The sequence below is a fragment of the Apus apus genome, chromosome Z, assembly GCF_020740795.1.
Source record: "Apus apus isolate bApuApu2 chromosome Z, bApuApu2.pri.cur, whole genome shotgun sequence".
Lineage (NCBI taxonomy): Eukaryota > Metazoa > Chordata > Aves > Apodiformes > Apodidae > Apus > Apus apus.
The window spans coordinates 48,830,364-48,846,788 of NC_067312.1; the positions used below are offsets into that span (position 1 = coordinate 48,830,364).

The following is a 16,425-nucleotide window of genomic DNA, read 5'->3' on the forward strand; positions in this document are numbered from 1 at the left end:
TGAGCTTATTGCTCTATCTGGTGTCTCACTATATGTTGTACATTAAAAAGTTACTTTCTCTGATTTCAAATTTTATCTTCTTGCATGTTTTTAAACTTAAAGTGTTTGAGCGCACAGTTTACTTCTTGTATTGTGTGACAGAAGGAAGTCTGATGGAGCCAGGAAGAACTTTAACCATGTGTACTGTCTACTTACAGCCAACTTGAATGATCCCAAATAAACAGGGTTTTGTATATAGCCTGAAATATTAAAAATTTTTTAGAAGGGAAAAAAAACAAACCCTAGAGCTTCAAGTTTTGGTAAAGATCTGGGATCTCGAATCTCTAAATGGTAGTAGAGAAAAATTGTTTTTTAATTTATTTTGAATTACAGAATTCTGCTTGAGAACTTAATTGGCTAACAAAATAGTAGCTATCTACGCTGTTGGATCATGTTCTAGATTCTCATAGCCACTGTGGTTGTGGATCTGAATAGATAAATTATTTGTGCAATCTCAAAATGCTTTTTTTCTGTGTGTGTCTGTTTTATGTTCAGTGTTGTGGAAAAAGTCCTAGATAGCATTTTTCAATGTTTCATTGTAGAATGGTTGTTATTTCTGTAGTCATTCTGTGCTTATTGAGTTAGGTTTGCTTTAAGCTTCAACAATGGTGGTCAAATGCCCAAATCGTTGACTGACATAGATTTATTATATCCTGTTACAGGAGCATAGCAGGTCTGAAAGGAAATATTTAAAATGTTTCTCTCTCTCTTTCAATCTGACTTTCCTGTGTTCCTACTTCAGGTATGGGCATTTTTCGGGCATAAATCGCAAAGTTCAGTTGACATACCTTCCTCATGGTTGCCCAAAAACTTCCAGTGAAGAGGAAGGTATTGTATTACTTTTGCACCTAATCACTTAATAGCACGTGTGCTTAAATAGTCATGGAGTAGTGGAATAACATGTCTTGATGTTAAGAGTAAGGAGTATGTTGTTTTGAATTACTGTTTGTAGTGTTTGCAGATCTTTAGAGTCTTTTAATCTGCTGAATTACACACCTGAAATAATGTAGTATTCTGACACTACTCATTTGTAACAGAGAAGCAGGGTGAAAAGAAGCTTCAGTGATTCACCAAAAATAGTATTTTGGTGCCAGGTTAGGAAAATGCCACTCAGTATTGACTGCTGTCTTTAAAACTTTTATAGTCTTTCCTGGTCCTGGCCCCACTGCTTATTGATTGAAATCACTGTAGAGTATTTAGCATGCACTTTTTCTTCACTTTTTGCATCAGAATTCATGATGAATATGTTTCACTTACGTTTTCTGTGTAATTTAGCTGCTTTACTTTTCTCTTTTTAAGTGCCCATTTAGTTCTCCAGTTCAATATTTTCTTTGTTAGAATTCTATTAAAGATGCATGATGTTGAAGAGATCCTTTACTGATGTCCTGCATAGCCCAAATATTTTTGTTCCTATGCTAAAAAAAAAAAAGCTTTCTACTACACTACTAAACTCCTCTCTCTGTGTACAATTAGATAATAGAAGAAATGAGCCATCCCTGCTTCTGGTTCTAAAATGGGGAGGAGAATTGACCCCTGCAGGCAGGGTTCAAGCAGAGGAGCTTGGAAGGGCTTTCCGGTGTATGTATCCAGGTGGACAAGGTAAAAAAAAAAAAAAGTTCAATGGCATAAATCCTTTTTGAAGATAATCAAGTGCAAAATGAGAGTCTGAGCAAAATTTTTGTTTGGTAGGAGATTATGCTGGATTTCCTGGATGTGGTTTACTTAGATTACATAGCACTTACCGACATGATCTCAAAATCTATGCTTCTGATGAGGGACGAGTTCAGATGACGGCAGCAGCTTTTGCAAAGGTACAGTGTGAAACTGTTTTATCAGTTTTTAAAATTCCGATGTTCTCTGATGTTTTGGTTTTCTTTTGAAGACTGGGGAAGACTTATGATTTATTAGAATCCAAAATGTGTAGTAAGGCAGTGTGTGTAAAGTAATGTCAGAGTATTTAGTTCAATTTAAAAAAGTGTCCAATTAATATGCCAAGCATTTTAGTTACTTCAGTAGATGCAAACAGGTTTTGATTATACAGCCCTAGCAATATACCCTAGTCATTTCCAGAGGTAGTCTCCAAAATCATAAAATCGTAGAATGGTTTGGGTTGGAGAAGATGTTAAAGATCATCTAATTCCAACCTCTGTGCCATCAGCAGGGACACCAGATTGCTCCAGGGTCCATCCAGCCTGGCTATGAACACGTCCAGGGAATGGGCATGCAAAACTTCTACCCCTCTTCATGCTAGCCAAATTCCTCTTTGCTCCTCCTCTCAAGTGCCCCTTGAACAACTAATACTTCTGCTTTTTAATTTATTTCCTTATTTCCTCATTTCAGTGATACAGATCTTTAATCATGTGAGAGGACACAAACAGTGCAAGTGTTACATAAATATGTCTTAAATGAATGAGTTTCAGTAATAATACAGTGGTGGAGAGGTTTAGGTTTCAAGGTGCCTCTCTAGGTCGTCCAGTCCAACTCCACACAGCACAGAGCTTTTAGATGAAGTTGCTCAGAATCATAAGAGTCAAATTCTGAGTGGAACAGAGGTCCACAGCCACTCCAGGTTTTTAATTTTACCCCTCATTTTCAGGTTTTGTCTCTGTTCCCCCCAAGTAGCCCATCCCTGCTTTCACCTTCTGTGTGTTCCTTTTTTGTCCATGCTGACTTTCTGCATGGCTTTCCATATGTCAAAGCCAGCTGCTCTTTTGCAGCTATTTGACTTGTTCACTTCTCAAAGCATCTGTCATAATTACTAGGTTTCAATTACCAAGGCTGTCATTGGCCTGCATGTTCCTAACACTTCTGAGTAACAGGTCTAGAGGGGATGCCCCTGCTTGATAGTTCATCACTAACGTGTGTCAAGGAATTGTTCAGCGTGTTCTTCTGAAGTCTGGATTGATTGTCCCCTGCAACATTGCCCATACATGAGGTACCCAGGGCTAAGGGCTAAGTGGCTTCCAAAGGGCCCTGTATCTAGGTGTAACAGAACTCCATTCAAGTAGACTATTCCACCACATCTCAGTGAGCTGAATAAACATAAAGCACTGTAAATGTTCAGACTTCTTATTTCTCTTCATTGTTTCCATGCTGCATATGTTGGTGTAGAAGTATTTCAGCCATCTGTCCTGCTTTCTCCTTTGTCAACAGGCTTGAGGAAATACCACCCCATTTCCTTCCAGAGGCTTTCTATTACCAGGAAAGTCACAAAAGTTTCCAGCCCTCTCCATTTTAGAAGTCTTCATTCACCTCTTGTTCAACTATAGCCTTTGATCATTGTCCTGTGCTACACAGGGTTTTGGCTTTTGCTGCTGTTGCGTTCTGCAAAGACCCTACCTGTCTCCCATTTTTCCTCACAGATTCTATTTGGTTTGCTAACTCTTTCCACAGCTTCTGTTTCGTAACTCAATGCCTTGAGCAGAGCATATCTCCCAAAAACCAGTTTGTTGTTTCTCCCAGCCTCAGGGTTAGGGTTAGTGAGACCTAGATAGGCTGGAGAGTTGGGTGGGGAGAAATTTGATTAAATTCAACAAGGGCAAGTGCAGAGTTTTGCATCTGGGGAAGAACAACCCCAGGTAGCAGTACAGGTTGGGGGCTGACATGCTGGATAGCAGTGTAGGAGAAAGGGACCTGGGGGTTCTGGTGGACAGGAGGATGACCATGAGCCAGCAGTGTGCCCTTGTGGCCAAGAAGGGCAATGGCATCCTGGAGTGTATTAGAAAGGGTGTGCTTAGTAGGTCAAGGGAGGGTCTTCTCCCCCTGTATTTTGCCTTGGTGAGGCCACATCTGGAATATTGTGTCCAGTTCTGGGCCCCTCAGTTCAAGGACAGGAAACTGCTTGAAAGAGTCCAGTGCAGAGCCACAGAGATGATGGAGTGGAACATCTCCCTTCTGAGGAAAGGCTGAGGGAGCTGTGTCGCTTTAGCTTGGAGAAGAGGAGGCTGAGGAATGACCTCATCAATGTTTACAAATATGTTAAGGGCAAGTGTCTCGAGGATGGAGCCAGGCTTTTTATGGTGATGTCCAGTGACAGGACAAGGGGCAGTGGGTACCAACTGGAATATAGGAGGTTCCACATAAACATCATAGAAAAACTTCTTTCCTGTGAGAGTGACAGAGCACTGGAACAGGTTGCCCAGAGAGGTTGTGGAGTCTCCTTCACTGGAGACATTCAAAACCCACCTGCACATGTTCCTGTGTGATGTGCTCTAGGTGATCTTGCTCTGGCCAGGGGAGCTGGACTAGATGATCTTTTGAGGTCCCTTCCAGCCCCTTAGATTCTGTGATTCTGTGATCATGCACTCCCTGCAACCCAATATCTGAACAGTTATGGCCTCCCAAGCCAGACACTACAAAGATGCTGGGATGATTTCAGCTAGTGCTGGGGAGCATGCTCTATGACATGGCACTGTCACGGTTGCACCAACTGTAGCAATCCTACACCACCAAGGCAGTGTTTTGGGGGCCATTTCTAGGCAAACATCTGCATTGTCTGCCAAGTCCGTGTGAGCCTAACCTATAGGCAAGTAATACAATATTGAATTTAAATAAGTGTTTTGGGTGGGGTTTTTTTTTAGATTCTCTTACACTCTTTATCTGTTTTCCTGATTAATTGTATTATTTGCTTCAGGGACTCCTGGCCTTGGAGGGTGAGCTGACTCCTATCCTTGTCCAGATGGTAAAAAGTGCAAATATGAATGGTCTATTGGACAGTGACAGTGATTCTTTAAGCAGCTGTCAGCATCGTGTTAAAGCAAGACTCCATGAGATTCTCCAGAGAGACAGAGAATTTACTGCTGAAGATTACGATAAGGTTAGCATATGATTAGTTTTTTGTGAAATGAAATAAATATCCACACAAATTCTTGTGTAAAAGTAACGAGCAGTGTTTACATGTATTTATTTTGAAAAATCATCTGTGTGCTTGCAAATAGTTTGAACTAGAAAGGAAGCTGTACCAATTGTGATATTAGATATTTTGAGCTGTCTTGCAGTTTAAATAATCAGAATAGCTATAAACTTCAAAACAGGAGTAGATAGGGTCATCATTCATAAATCTTTTTCACTGTTCCATTAAAATACTTTAATAATTAAGAAATGAAGCCATCTTTTTTACACTTTCTTTGACTGTGTGTGGTATTATGAAATGTATTGCCTGTTCACTATAGTTGTTCTAATACTTCATCTGCTACAAGGTGTTTTCTGTAGTTCTAAGAATATTAAGATTTTGAAAAGCAGAGTTGTTTCTTATCAGTGAAAGGAAATGTCTCATTAACATGCTAGATTAGTGCATATTAATATAGTTTATGCTGACTTAGTGCAGAACACACATGACTGTTCCTGGTTTTAAGCCTAAGTAATGTTTGTTGTTGTTAAGAAACTTCTTTCTCTTTCAGTCATCTCAACTCTGGTATAGCAACTAAATACAAGTCCTTAAATGAGGTTAAAACTTAAGCTGCAGTTTTCTAACAGGTATTGAGAGCAAATTATTGAAAAATAATTTTACCACCCTGCATGTATGTTCTTTGCAAATTTGTTTAAGATATAAAGGTATTACCAAAACCAGTGCCAGCAGTGGACTCAGGAGTACTTGGAAAACGTGAGAGGGTACAAGGTCCCCAGGATTTTTTTATCTTCCCTCTCCTTTTTGCTATAAAGAGATAATGAGATCTGAAAGATAGCTGCAACTAACAGAGCACACTCTTCTAAGACATTCACTGAAAGTAACTAACCTTTGGGATTATAAAGTGCTAATAACTTTGGTTGGTTTGTTTGTTTAAACTTGCTTGTGTGTTGGGAAAACAATAAGGGATTTTTTCTGCACCAGACCACCTTTCCCGTTGATTTACTTGGTCATAATAGGGAGGTAAGAACTACTTACTATTAGGTAGAGAGCAGACATTTTCCATATCCCAGTTATCTTATGCATTTGAGGAAACTGGGGAAAGGGCAATATGTGTGTTATATATATATTAATGTTTAATATAATTGTTTACTTACTTTGGACTATGCAGACTTCTCTGAAAAAATGAGACTAAGCCTCACTTACATGGATATTGACTGTATTGAATCTTTAATACCTTCCACCTTACCTCACCAGTTCTTTCAAATCTAGTCAGTTTTTTTTAGATAATTCTGTGTTTATCTCAAATTGCAGCTTACTCCATCTGGAAGCATCTCATTGATAAAGTCAATGCAGGTTATTAAAAATCCTGTGAAGACATGCGACAAGGTCTATTCCTTGATCCAGAGCTTAACTTCTCAGATCAGGCAAAGAATGGAAGATCCAAAGTCTGCAGGTACTTAAATAATTTTGTTTTATTTAGTTTCTCTTGTTTACATTGGAGAGAGAATTGTAACATAACTTTTGTTCATTATACTTGCTCCTAGCAGAATTTTAATCAACAATGGGCTAGGGGTTTTCACAAGTCAGATTCCATAAGCATCATTTTAGAGTAAAAAGCAGCGGGAACATGTGGTTATGCTGCAGGTAAGGGCTCTCTGTGGCTTCAGAAGTTCAGGCTAGTCCTCAAATGTTTGCAGAAGTTCTAGTCTTAATTTTTTGAAACTCAACAGTCTGCAAAAGTAATAGGAAAAGCAGAGGGTACTGAAGCCGAGTTACATAGGTGCATTTTTATATTTAAGTATCTTTGCTGAAGACCTGTTGCTTGCTCTATGATGTGTAGTAGTACTGCACAGAATGATGATATTAATGGTGTGAACAAAGGAGACAGGAAAGAGTAGAGCTTGAAGTGACCACAGTGCTATTTTGGTACTAGCTGAATACTGGATTATTTGCTGTCAGTGTTCTCTGCAGTGTATGGTATGCAGACAGCTTTTCTTCAGACTTTGAATCATACAAGTGTCACCTGTACCACAGTATCCGTGGTTTTTTGTCTGTCTAATCTCTTGTCCTAGGGTGGTAATAATCCATCCTTTCTGCCAGTCTCTTTCTGTTGACAAATGCAAGAGCGACAAATGGGATGTGTGGTCTGCTCTAAAATAGAGGTGTTGTCCTGCTTCTCATCCTCTCTTCTAGAACTTGCTTACAGATTTTTTTTGTGACTTTTTTTATATATGATCTGTGCTGTAGGGCACTTCATTCTTGGTGCTGTAGCTTTGCTTAGAAGGCCAGTGATACATTTCTATGGCAAAGCTTTCTACTATCTTGATGTAGCTATTTAAGTGTGATGCTTTCAGAAGTAAAATGAACCATATGCCTATCTGTTCCCTCTTCTTAGAAGTAAAGCAGTTAACTTATTTGATCCCTTTTATCCCTCTGTATTCAATTGTTACTACCATGTAACTAAAATTTCCTTCTTGTTACTTGGATGGTATTGATTACTTATATGAGATATGTGTCTATCCAGATATTCAGCTGTACCACAGTGAAACACTAGAACTGATGCTGCGCAGGTGGGCCAAGCTGGAAAAAGACTTTAAAACAAAAAATGGAAGATATGATATTAGTAAAATTCCAGATATTTATGACTGTATAAAATATGATGTGCAGCACAATGGCTCCTTAAAATTAGAAGACACAATGGAGTTATACAGGCTTTCAAAGGCTTTAGCTGACATTGTGATCCCTCAGGTAAGCACTTTCAGTTATTAAATAGAAAAAATTATTAGATAAACACTTTTTCAAATTTTAGGAAAATGTCTACTCTGTCTTTTTTATTAAAGGTTCCTGTATTTTGCAGTAATAGAAGCCTTTAGTGTTACCTCTTGTCTTCTGGTAGCAAGCTGATTTTTTATTATTATTTTAATTTGATTAGTAATTAATTAAACTGTGTTCAAAGTTAATTTTTCTGGTTATTTTTTTATGGTGGTTTTAAGCTATGAACATGTGTGCTTCCTCTTCTGCAGTGCATTAAAATAAAGTGGTTTATTGTAGCCATTTGTTATAGATTTAAGTGAAACCCTGTGAACAATTACATATTCTGAAACTGCATTTAATTTCATTATTCCTGCTTTTATAAATTTCACTTTCAGTCTCTTTGTGAATGACACTGGTAATCCTGATCTATCTAATTTTCCTTGTTTTAAGCAATTGAAATTAAAAATACCTTTCCGCTGCTTCAACACTCCCTGATAAAAATGTGCACATTAATATTAATAGAATTCCAGGCCAGAAGGGAAGAAGTTAAACTTCCATATACTACAGACTACTAAACTGACGTTATCTCTAAAATGTTGTAGTCTGCAGGACATGAATTTGTTTTGTAATATCAGTACAGACTAAAGCTTTCCTCAAATGTCACTGTAGTTACAGTGCAGCTGCTAGAGTCTTACTATTTTACGAGAGGTATTATAGGCAACAAATGAGGGAACCTCCTGTCTCTCCCCATCTCACAAACTTGCATGACTGCAAGGACAAAAACAGCAATGATACTGGTATTGTATTGTGTGGGCCTATTAAACTTAAATTTTGAGTAGAATGCTATGAGAAGAGTAGGTGAAACTGAGGACACATACTGAAGGAAGAAATGCAAACATGATAACCCTACATAATCTGAAGAAAAAATGCTTGTTTTGCTTTTTAGGCTAAATAGAAGTTCCATCATAATAAGGTCTCATTCATAACATATGCAGCACAAAGCATGAAGCTTCTGAAAGAGGAGATTTTAAAGTATTTTAGATACTGTAACAGATATTTTCAAGATATATTTTTGTATTTAACTACTGTTTTCAGTATTACCTGAGGTGAATAGGAGATCTTCTGTGAGGTGTGTTACCCCAAACTAATACATATTATATAGGTAATACACTTATGTCTCTTCATTGACTGTTTAAAAAAAAAACAAAGTTATTTGAAATCAGGTGAGATGAAATGCACCACAGATGTCTAAACTGGGAGCTGGGGAAGGTGCAGAGGAATAATTCCTTAGATTTTTTGGTTAAGAGCTTCATCATACCAGAATGTGAATCAGCTTTTGTGGTTTAACTAATGAATGAAAAACTGTTTCTCTGTGTCAAATGAAACAGCAAAAAGGCAAACCCCTTTTTATTTGAAGGGATATCAGTAATTAAATGTAATAAAATATAATGATGTAAATTGTAATAATGTTAAACTAAACAGTTTGCAGCCAGAGCCAACTAACAGATGATTCATTTCCTTTAATATACGTGCTTTGAATTAGAAGCATTTTAATCTTTTAACTGAATTTTATAAGTAAATTTCTTCTTAAACAGGAATATGGTATTTCTAAGGCTGAAAAACTAGAGATTGCTAAAGGCTACTGCACTCCTCTTGTTAGAAAAATCCGTTCTGATCTTCAGAGAACTCAAGATGATGATACTGTAAATAAGCTTCACCCTCTGTAAGTCTTCTACTTTTTTACATGGTTACATTAATTTCCGTAAGACTTAGTGGAGACACTCCATAGCTTTTAAATTTGAAATGTCTTCCTAGTGCATAGTGATTTTAAAAGTATGATCTATTTATTTCTTGACAGCTACTTTTAAAATAGACGTATCTCATTATTGTCTAATAAGATTATTTTTTATTTCAAGTTATTCCAGGGGTGTTATGTCCCCTGAACGCCATGTTCGTACACGGCTGTATTTTACCAGTGAGAGTCATGTCCACTCCCTGTTATCCATCCTTCGTTATGGTGCCTTATGTGATGTAAGTTGAATGCTTTTTCTGTTAAAGCTGATATTTTGAGAGGAACCGAAGGACACTATCTTAATAAAGTTGTATCAATGGAAAGCTTAATTTTCTTAAGTGGCTTTGAAATTTATCACACTTTTTCAAACATTTTGTTTCCTCTTATATATGCAGAGACATATATAAACTTGTTGTACACATTGGTGCAAATCAGCATGCCCTTTATTTAACATAATGCTGAGTTCTTTTGGTGTGTTCAGCGCTATATATCGCCACATGAAAGAGATTTCTAAAGGGCAGCTAATCCACTTTTTTGTCTTGTGTAGTCACCTACAACTCTTCCAACTCTTTTCTTCAAGTTATCATTCAGGATTCTCTTGCATTCACTTTTGGAAAAGCTTTTTATTTTTCACCATTGGCATATTGTCAAGACCTCCCTACCTGACTTTAAGAATGTTCATGTAGCGCAAAGTTTCTTCAGTTCAGCTGATTATCTTATTTTCCTATACTGTTGTAGAATATCTTGAAGGTGGTGCATTATTCTCCATTTGATTGGCTTTGAAACCAAGGACTAAAAAAGACAAGGTCTGCAGGTTCAGAAATTACCTAACTGAGCTCTTGGAGAGGATAAATGCAGCACCATTAAGACTATATGGCTGCTTCTAAGATAGAGCTTGATTAATATATTAACTTGTAAAATGCTTGTTATTGACATAATTGCTTCTGGAAGTGGACAACAAACACCAATGGCTTTTTAAATCCTACAACAGATAGCCTCCTAGTTTTAGACTGATGAATTTTTAAGTTTCCTTTAAGATGAATTATTATTTTTTCTAGAGCATGAAAAAAGGTGAATATTCAATTTAAATAGTTTGGGATATGGTTATTTTTACTCTATATACTAGAATTAGTTTAATTAATTTACTCTGTTTGACTGGTAGTGTGATATCTATAAACATTTTCCACAATATAGCAGTTGAAATTAGTTTATTGCAAAATTGCGAGCTCTCCTCAGGAGAGTTTAAAATGGCGCAACTGTCTACAAGACATATATCATCATGGGTGAAACCACATGAAAAATAACCTGAAATAAAATATGAAAAGTTCTGTTCTCTACTTTTCATTCATTCGATGAACAATTGTAAATAACTTTGTTTTTCCAGTTGTATCTCTTTTTTTCCTTAGCTGTGAAAAGCTTTATACTACGCCATGAATGTGAAACCCATGTAAATGGGGGCAAAGGGAAATCATCAGACTTCGTAAAGAAAGTAGCTGAGTTTTATTTGTTGATTTTTTTGTGTGTTTTTTTTCCTCTTCATAAGGAGTCAAAAGATGAACAGTGGAAACGAGCTATGGATTATTTGAATGTTGTCAATGAACTCAATTACATGACACAGATTGTTATCATGCTTTATGAGGATCCAAACAAGGTATTTAAAATTTATAAACAGCTTCAGGAACAAGTAGTGCTAAGCTATGTATTTAAGTATGAACCTATTTAATAATTTTTCTTCAGGAACTTTCTTCAGAAGAACGTTTTCATGTAGAGCTGCACTTCAGTCCAGGAGCCAAAGGCTGTGAGGAAGATAAAAACTTACCAGCTGGATATGGATACAGACCTGCCTCCAGAGAGGTAATAATTCTGCCATTCTTTAAAGCAAAGTTAGTTTTTCTGGATGTGGACATACCTAAAATAAAGAACTGAAAACTGTTAGATAAAAAAATACAAATGTGCTTTTTATTTTTGGTAGAAAAGTATCTAGTAAAATGTAGGCAGTCCTAATGTATTCTTCCATTTTGAATGGGAATTGAGGTAGTGGACACAAGTAATTTAGACTTTCTATGGCTTTGCCAGAATTTCTGCTAGAAATACAAAATACTCATTGTAAGAAAAGGGATATTTACATCAATATTGTATCGATATTCCAGCAACTGAAAGTAATATTTAAGAAAGTAAGGTAGTTTAGCATGTTTATGAATACAGATTGTTGAGAAAGAATTGAAATCTTCAAAGATGTATGGGCGGGTCTCTGGAGTTACCATCTGCTTTTTGAGAAATGAATGAAAGCAAAGCTTGGCTGAAATTTTTACATTGACTTGTGGGGCCAGGATTTTATTACTATGCCAGTAGAAAATTTGAGTCAGATATCTTGGCTGAACGGTGGTTAATTAGGATCACACTATCACATGCAGTGGCTGTTTTGGAGCAAATACACATAGTTTATTGAAAGTCTAGAGCAACTTTTATATCTTATATTTTTAAAATTAGCTTGCTTTATGTTTACACAGAAGATTTATTTAACAGTCACTTCTGTCTACATGTTGCAATACATGCTTCTAAATTAAAAGTGAACTATGTGTTATTTCTAGAATGAAGGCTTGAAGAAAACCTCTAACAGAAATGATAGTGATGAGGAGGCACATGCTTCTAAAAGAGATGAAACAGATCGGGCAGTAGTGATGTTCAAGCCAATGGTATCAGACCCAATTCACATACACAGAAAGTCACCCCTTCCAAGATCCAGGAAGATTGGTTCTGTTGAAGTAAGTGTTTATTGTTCCAGATAATGTCTTTCACAGAAATTAATTTGCTTATTTTTAACAACACAAAACCAAATGTAATGCTGATTTTTATTACACAGATGCAGTATGATGTTTATCTTAAAAACAGGTTGCTTTTATTCTATGGGAAATCCTCCAGGGCAGTAATTTGTCTGAAGGATATTTTTTTATTGTTTTTCAAATTAATTACTAAGTTGTGATAAGACTTATTCCTTTTTTCTTTTTAAGCCATTTTAGAAAATAAAATATTTGAAGAGTTTTTCAGTCTAAACCTACATCCTCAAACTAACATACATTGCTTTTGTTTTCATCCTTACAAGACAGCTGTCATTGGGAATTAAGCAAACCTTCAGGGTGATCATGCTGAGAGGGAACAGAGGGATTGGGGTGGTAGGGGAGGTACAGGAGTTGAGAAACATGTCTTCTGCTGTATTTGTTTTTACGTGGGGTGAGGGTGTGACTCCACATGACAAGCATGTGAAGGTAAGATAATAAACTGGAAGCTTTTTCTGTAAGTAGGTAGGGTTTGTGTTTCATGCGTTCTTCATGGTAGTGTGGAGAGAAAAAGATGCATGGCTCCCTTCTATAAGGATATCTGTATAACTTCATATGACTTCCATAAATTAACAGAGATAATAAAAATGAATGGCTTACATTTTCTGTTTCCAAGTTTTATCTGAAACAGATGCTCACAACACCTATGTTTTGCATTTTTAAAAGCTGTATTCACTATGATCATTCAAACTCCCTTCTTAGTTATGAGTTCACATACAACTTAGTAGTCTATTACTTCAAACTTCTAACAATAACTTTTAAGCAAATTAAAACATTTTCATAAATTATGTAGAAGTTACTCTCAGCAGTTAGCAATAAAATAAATTGCTATATTTTGATTGTGCAGATAACGTGTTCAGATGGAATATGTTTCAGCATTCAGTGCTTTTTTATTACCTGGAAGAAAACAGACAATTCAAAGAAAATATATACTATGAAACTTTTTTGAAAAAGGAAAAATAAGCTCATCTGGCCTACTGAAATCTGCAAAAACAGTATTTGGAATATTTAAACCATGTGGTATTTTCAAGTGCTTAAAAACAGACATTGCAACTTAAACTGCAACTGCCTTAAACTTTTTTTTTTTACCCTATACGGCAATTGTGTCTTCATTGATGTCCATTACTTTGAAAATAATATGGAAGTTTTAATCTGGGGTATAGTCAGCAATATTTTCAGAAGGTCTGCAACTGTGAATGAGTTTTGAAAATACAAAAAAAACCCCAGAGTTCTCACAGTAACACAAGAAAGGAAGGCTCATTGGCATTGGAAATCAAATTCTGTATTGCTAAAAATTTTGATAGTTAATAATACATGGTGATGTAGGGCATCGAGGACTCTTACCCTGACACTGTCCTCCTGTGAAGTCTTAATAGATGTCCAACATCAGATACTTTTTAGGGCTTTTTTCAGGTTGGAAAACTACTACTAGTCAGGATAGTGCTACTACCAGTGAGTAGTAGCACTGTGAAGTCTCAAAGGCAATTACAAAAATTAGAATCTTTTATATAAGGTTATAGACTAGAAATTGAAACTATTAAGTAATAAATAGGAAAGTTTCATGTACTTAGAGTGGGAAAACTATTAAACACTATGTCAAGGATTTTCTGTTTCCAACATGGGGAAAATTCTTAAAATTATTGGTAACAATTATTTTTCTCTCATATATAATAGTCTACCTAAACTTTGATTCAAGTGTTGTTTTAGAAGATGTAAGTGGGACTTAATTCCTAATATTGCAATATTGTTCTATATAAAAGAGTGCAAGCAGATTGGTTTTTGGCTTTTTAGTTTTGTTTTGGGTTTTTTTGTTTGTTTGGTTGGTTTTGTTTTGTTTGTTTGGGTTTTGGTTTGTGTGGTTTTTTTTGGTTTGTTTTTTTTTGTTTTTTTTTCTGTTCATTTGGCTCTGTTGTATCTAACTTTGCATGCTTTGCTGTTTTTTGCCCCCTTTCTCACTTCCAGGAAGAGAGCCCCCTGAGTGTGTCTAGCCCAGAGTGTATTGGTACCTGGCTGCATTACACCAGTGGTGTGGGTACTGGGCGTCGAAGACGCAGATCAGGGGAACAAATCACTTCTTCCCCTGTCTCCCCTAAATCATTGGCTTTCACATCCAGTATTTTTGGCTCATGGCAACAGGTTTTTAAACTTTACTTCATTAAACATTATTACGCATTCCAAGCAACAACCAACTGTCTTTAAGGACATCTAATCCCTTGTTATGGATTATATTTGAAGCAAATTCATCCACTTCTTAAAATTACTTCCCGAGAATGTTTGGGGGAAAAAGAGCAAGTGCATGTTTTTCCACTGAACGCGTTACGCATTTTCCTAAAAATGTGGTTTCTTCATAGGAACTCTAAATGTTACCAGAGTGAAAATGACTTAGTCTACTGCCTAAAGAAACAGATTTGTGCTTTGGTTTAGTTGTCCTTTAAGACTTTAAAAACAACATTGCTTAATTTGGTGGTAGGTAAATTGAAAAACTTTTTTAATAATTACGACCAGTACCATTAAAATAATTTATTTGGTACTTCATATTGCTATTCAAAACTTGTTTTGCATAGATCATATTTTCAGTGGCCTGGTATTAACTATTGCAGGGAACAAACTCTAGTACTAATAATTTTCGCCTTCTGTATACAGAGGTATCTGAAACTCCCATCACAGTACATCATCCATTGACTTGTACAGTATTTTGGAGCTTTTTCTAAATATTGGGGGGAAAGTCAGGAAAAAATAAAACAAAATTTTTATAAGTACCATTGAATATCTAAAGATGGTTTATTATGTTGAGATGCTGTTTACAGGCATGACAATGGATGGTGTTCTATTAACCAAATCCTTTTTCTTTGAAAATTTTCATAATTTCTTTTTATTATGGAAAATTCTAAAACTATTTACATGGCAAAAGTTTGTATCTGTTAAGGTTATGAGCATCTGAAGATTACACTGATTGAGCCCGTGCATGGATCAGTGATTGTATGGTGTCCTCAATAGCTTGTTTGTCTTTCCTTCCCTCCCCTCCTTTTTTCAATACAGGCGCAGTTTAGGAGAGTGCATTTGGTAAAATGAAATAAAATCTCAAATGTCTGTTCTCATATCTGTCTTGGTCTGTGTCCCTTCTCATCCTGAATGCTTGCTTTGCACCACTTCATTGCAAGGAATTCATATGTGAAATGGACTCCCTTCAGAAAGGGATATTGCATGATCTTTCATGTTTCCTTTACATATTTTTTACTAACATGTATCATACAGCTTATTAACACTTGTCTGTCTGAAACAGGCTGCTGTATCAAGTTACATGGACATTTCATACTGCTGTTCTACTTTCCCTTATTTTTCTGTTTTTTATATCCAGGTCCTATCAGAAAGCAATAGTAACTTACGAACACCGAGAACTATTCTGGAACAAAAGCAGAGTGGTCTAGGTATGTGCCTAGAATTGAAATTTTGTTTGAAGTTAGCATTTTTCTTTGCCCTTTGTTCTACACAGTGTACATTCTTCGAATATTTTTTATCTTAACAGGACTAAATAGTACTTGTTATCAGTAATATATGCTAAATGCCTATGAACTGGACATTTTTTCTGCAGCAAAAGTTTTGAAACAATTTATAACTGAGAATTGCAAATTATTTGAGACTGTTCACACTACTGAATGTGCTTACAATAGGTACACAGGATTACTTTTAATATGAAATAGATTTTTAAGATAATGTAGTTCATTACTCAGTTTTTTGGTTTTGCAAGAAGCTTTTGGATTAGTGGCCTGCACTGGAAACTGTTCAAACATGAACATTTCCTACTGTGGACAATTGATGGAACTGAAGGTGTTTTAGTGAGGGGAGGGGCATGGGAAACAAACCTCAAGTTTCTTGACAATATCAGGGGTTTTGCACACATTCCCTCTCCTAAAATAAATCTCTTCCTTTCAGCTTTAGAATTAATCACACTATAATTCAATCAGTTGTTTAAAATTCTTTAAATTCAAGTGGTGCTTTTCTGTTGCTTCTTTGAAACAGGCATATAAACGACTGATATGTAAAAATATGTTCTTGCACTACTGTAAACCAGTATTGCTTTTTTTTCTGGGTGTCTTTTCATGAGAAAAATGAAGAGTAGAAAATGCATAAGCTGTATGCATAAATTTAAAGTG

General features: G+C 36.0%; 1 protein-coding gene across 10 annotated transcripts in view; it reads left to right on the forward strand.

Moving 5' to 3' along the window:
* PPIP5K2 (diphosphoinositol pentakisphosphate kinase 2) overlaps positions 1–16,425 on the forward strand; it is a 55,326-nt gene that overhangs the window by 29,676 nt on the left and 9,225 nt on the right. For 6 of the 10 annotated variants that reach the window (XM_051643640.1, XM_051643641.1, XM_051643639.1 and 3 more), the window contains 13 exons: positions 782–867; positions 1,513–1,638; positions 1,729–1,850; positions 4,673–4,855; positions 6,200–6,341; positions 7,413–7,636; positions 9,238–9,365; positions 9,559–9,673; positions 10,978–11,085; positions 11,172–11,288; positions 12,026–12,199; positions 14,234–14,407; positions 15,630–15,699. In XM_051643640.1, the coding sequence (XP_051499600.1) occupies positions 782–867; positions 1,513–1,638; positions 1,729–1,850; positions 4,673–4,855; positions 6,200–6,341; positions 7,413–7,636; positions 9,238–9,365; positions 9,559–9,673; positions 10,978–11,085; positions 11,172–11,288; positions 12,026–12,199; positions 14,234–14,407; positions 15,630–15,699 (1,769 nt within the window). Of the gene's footprint in view, positions 1–781; positions 868–1,512; positions 1,639–1,728; positions 1,851–4,672; positions 4,856–6,199; positions 6,342–7,412; positions 7,637–9,237; positions 9,366–9,558; positions 9,674–10,977; positions 11,086–11,171; positions 11,289–12,025; positions 12,200–14,233; positions 14,408–15,310; positions 15,335–15,629; positions 15,700–16,425 lie in introns of all 10 variants that reach the window. The other 4 variants (XM_051643645.1, XM_051643647.1, XM_051643648.1 and 1 more) reach the window with 2 other exon arrangements.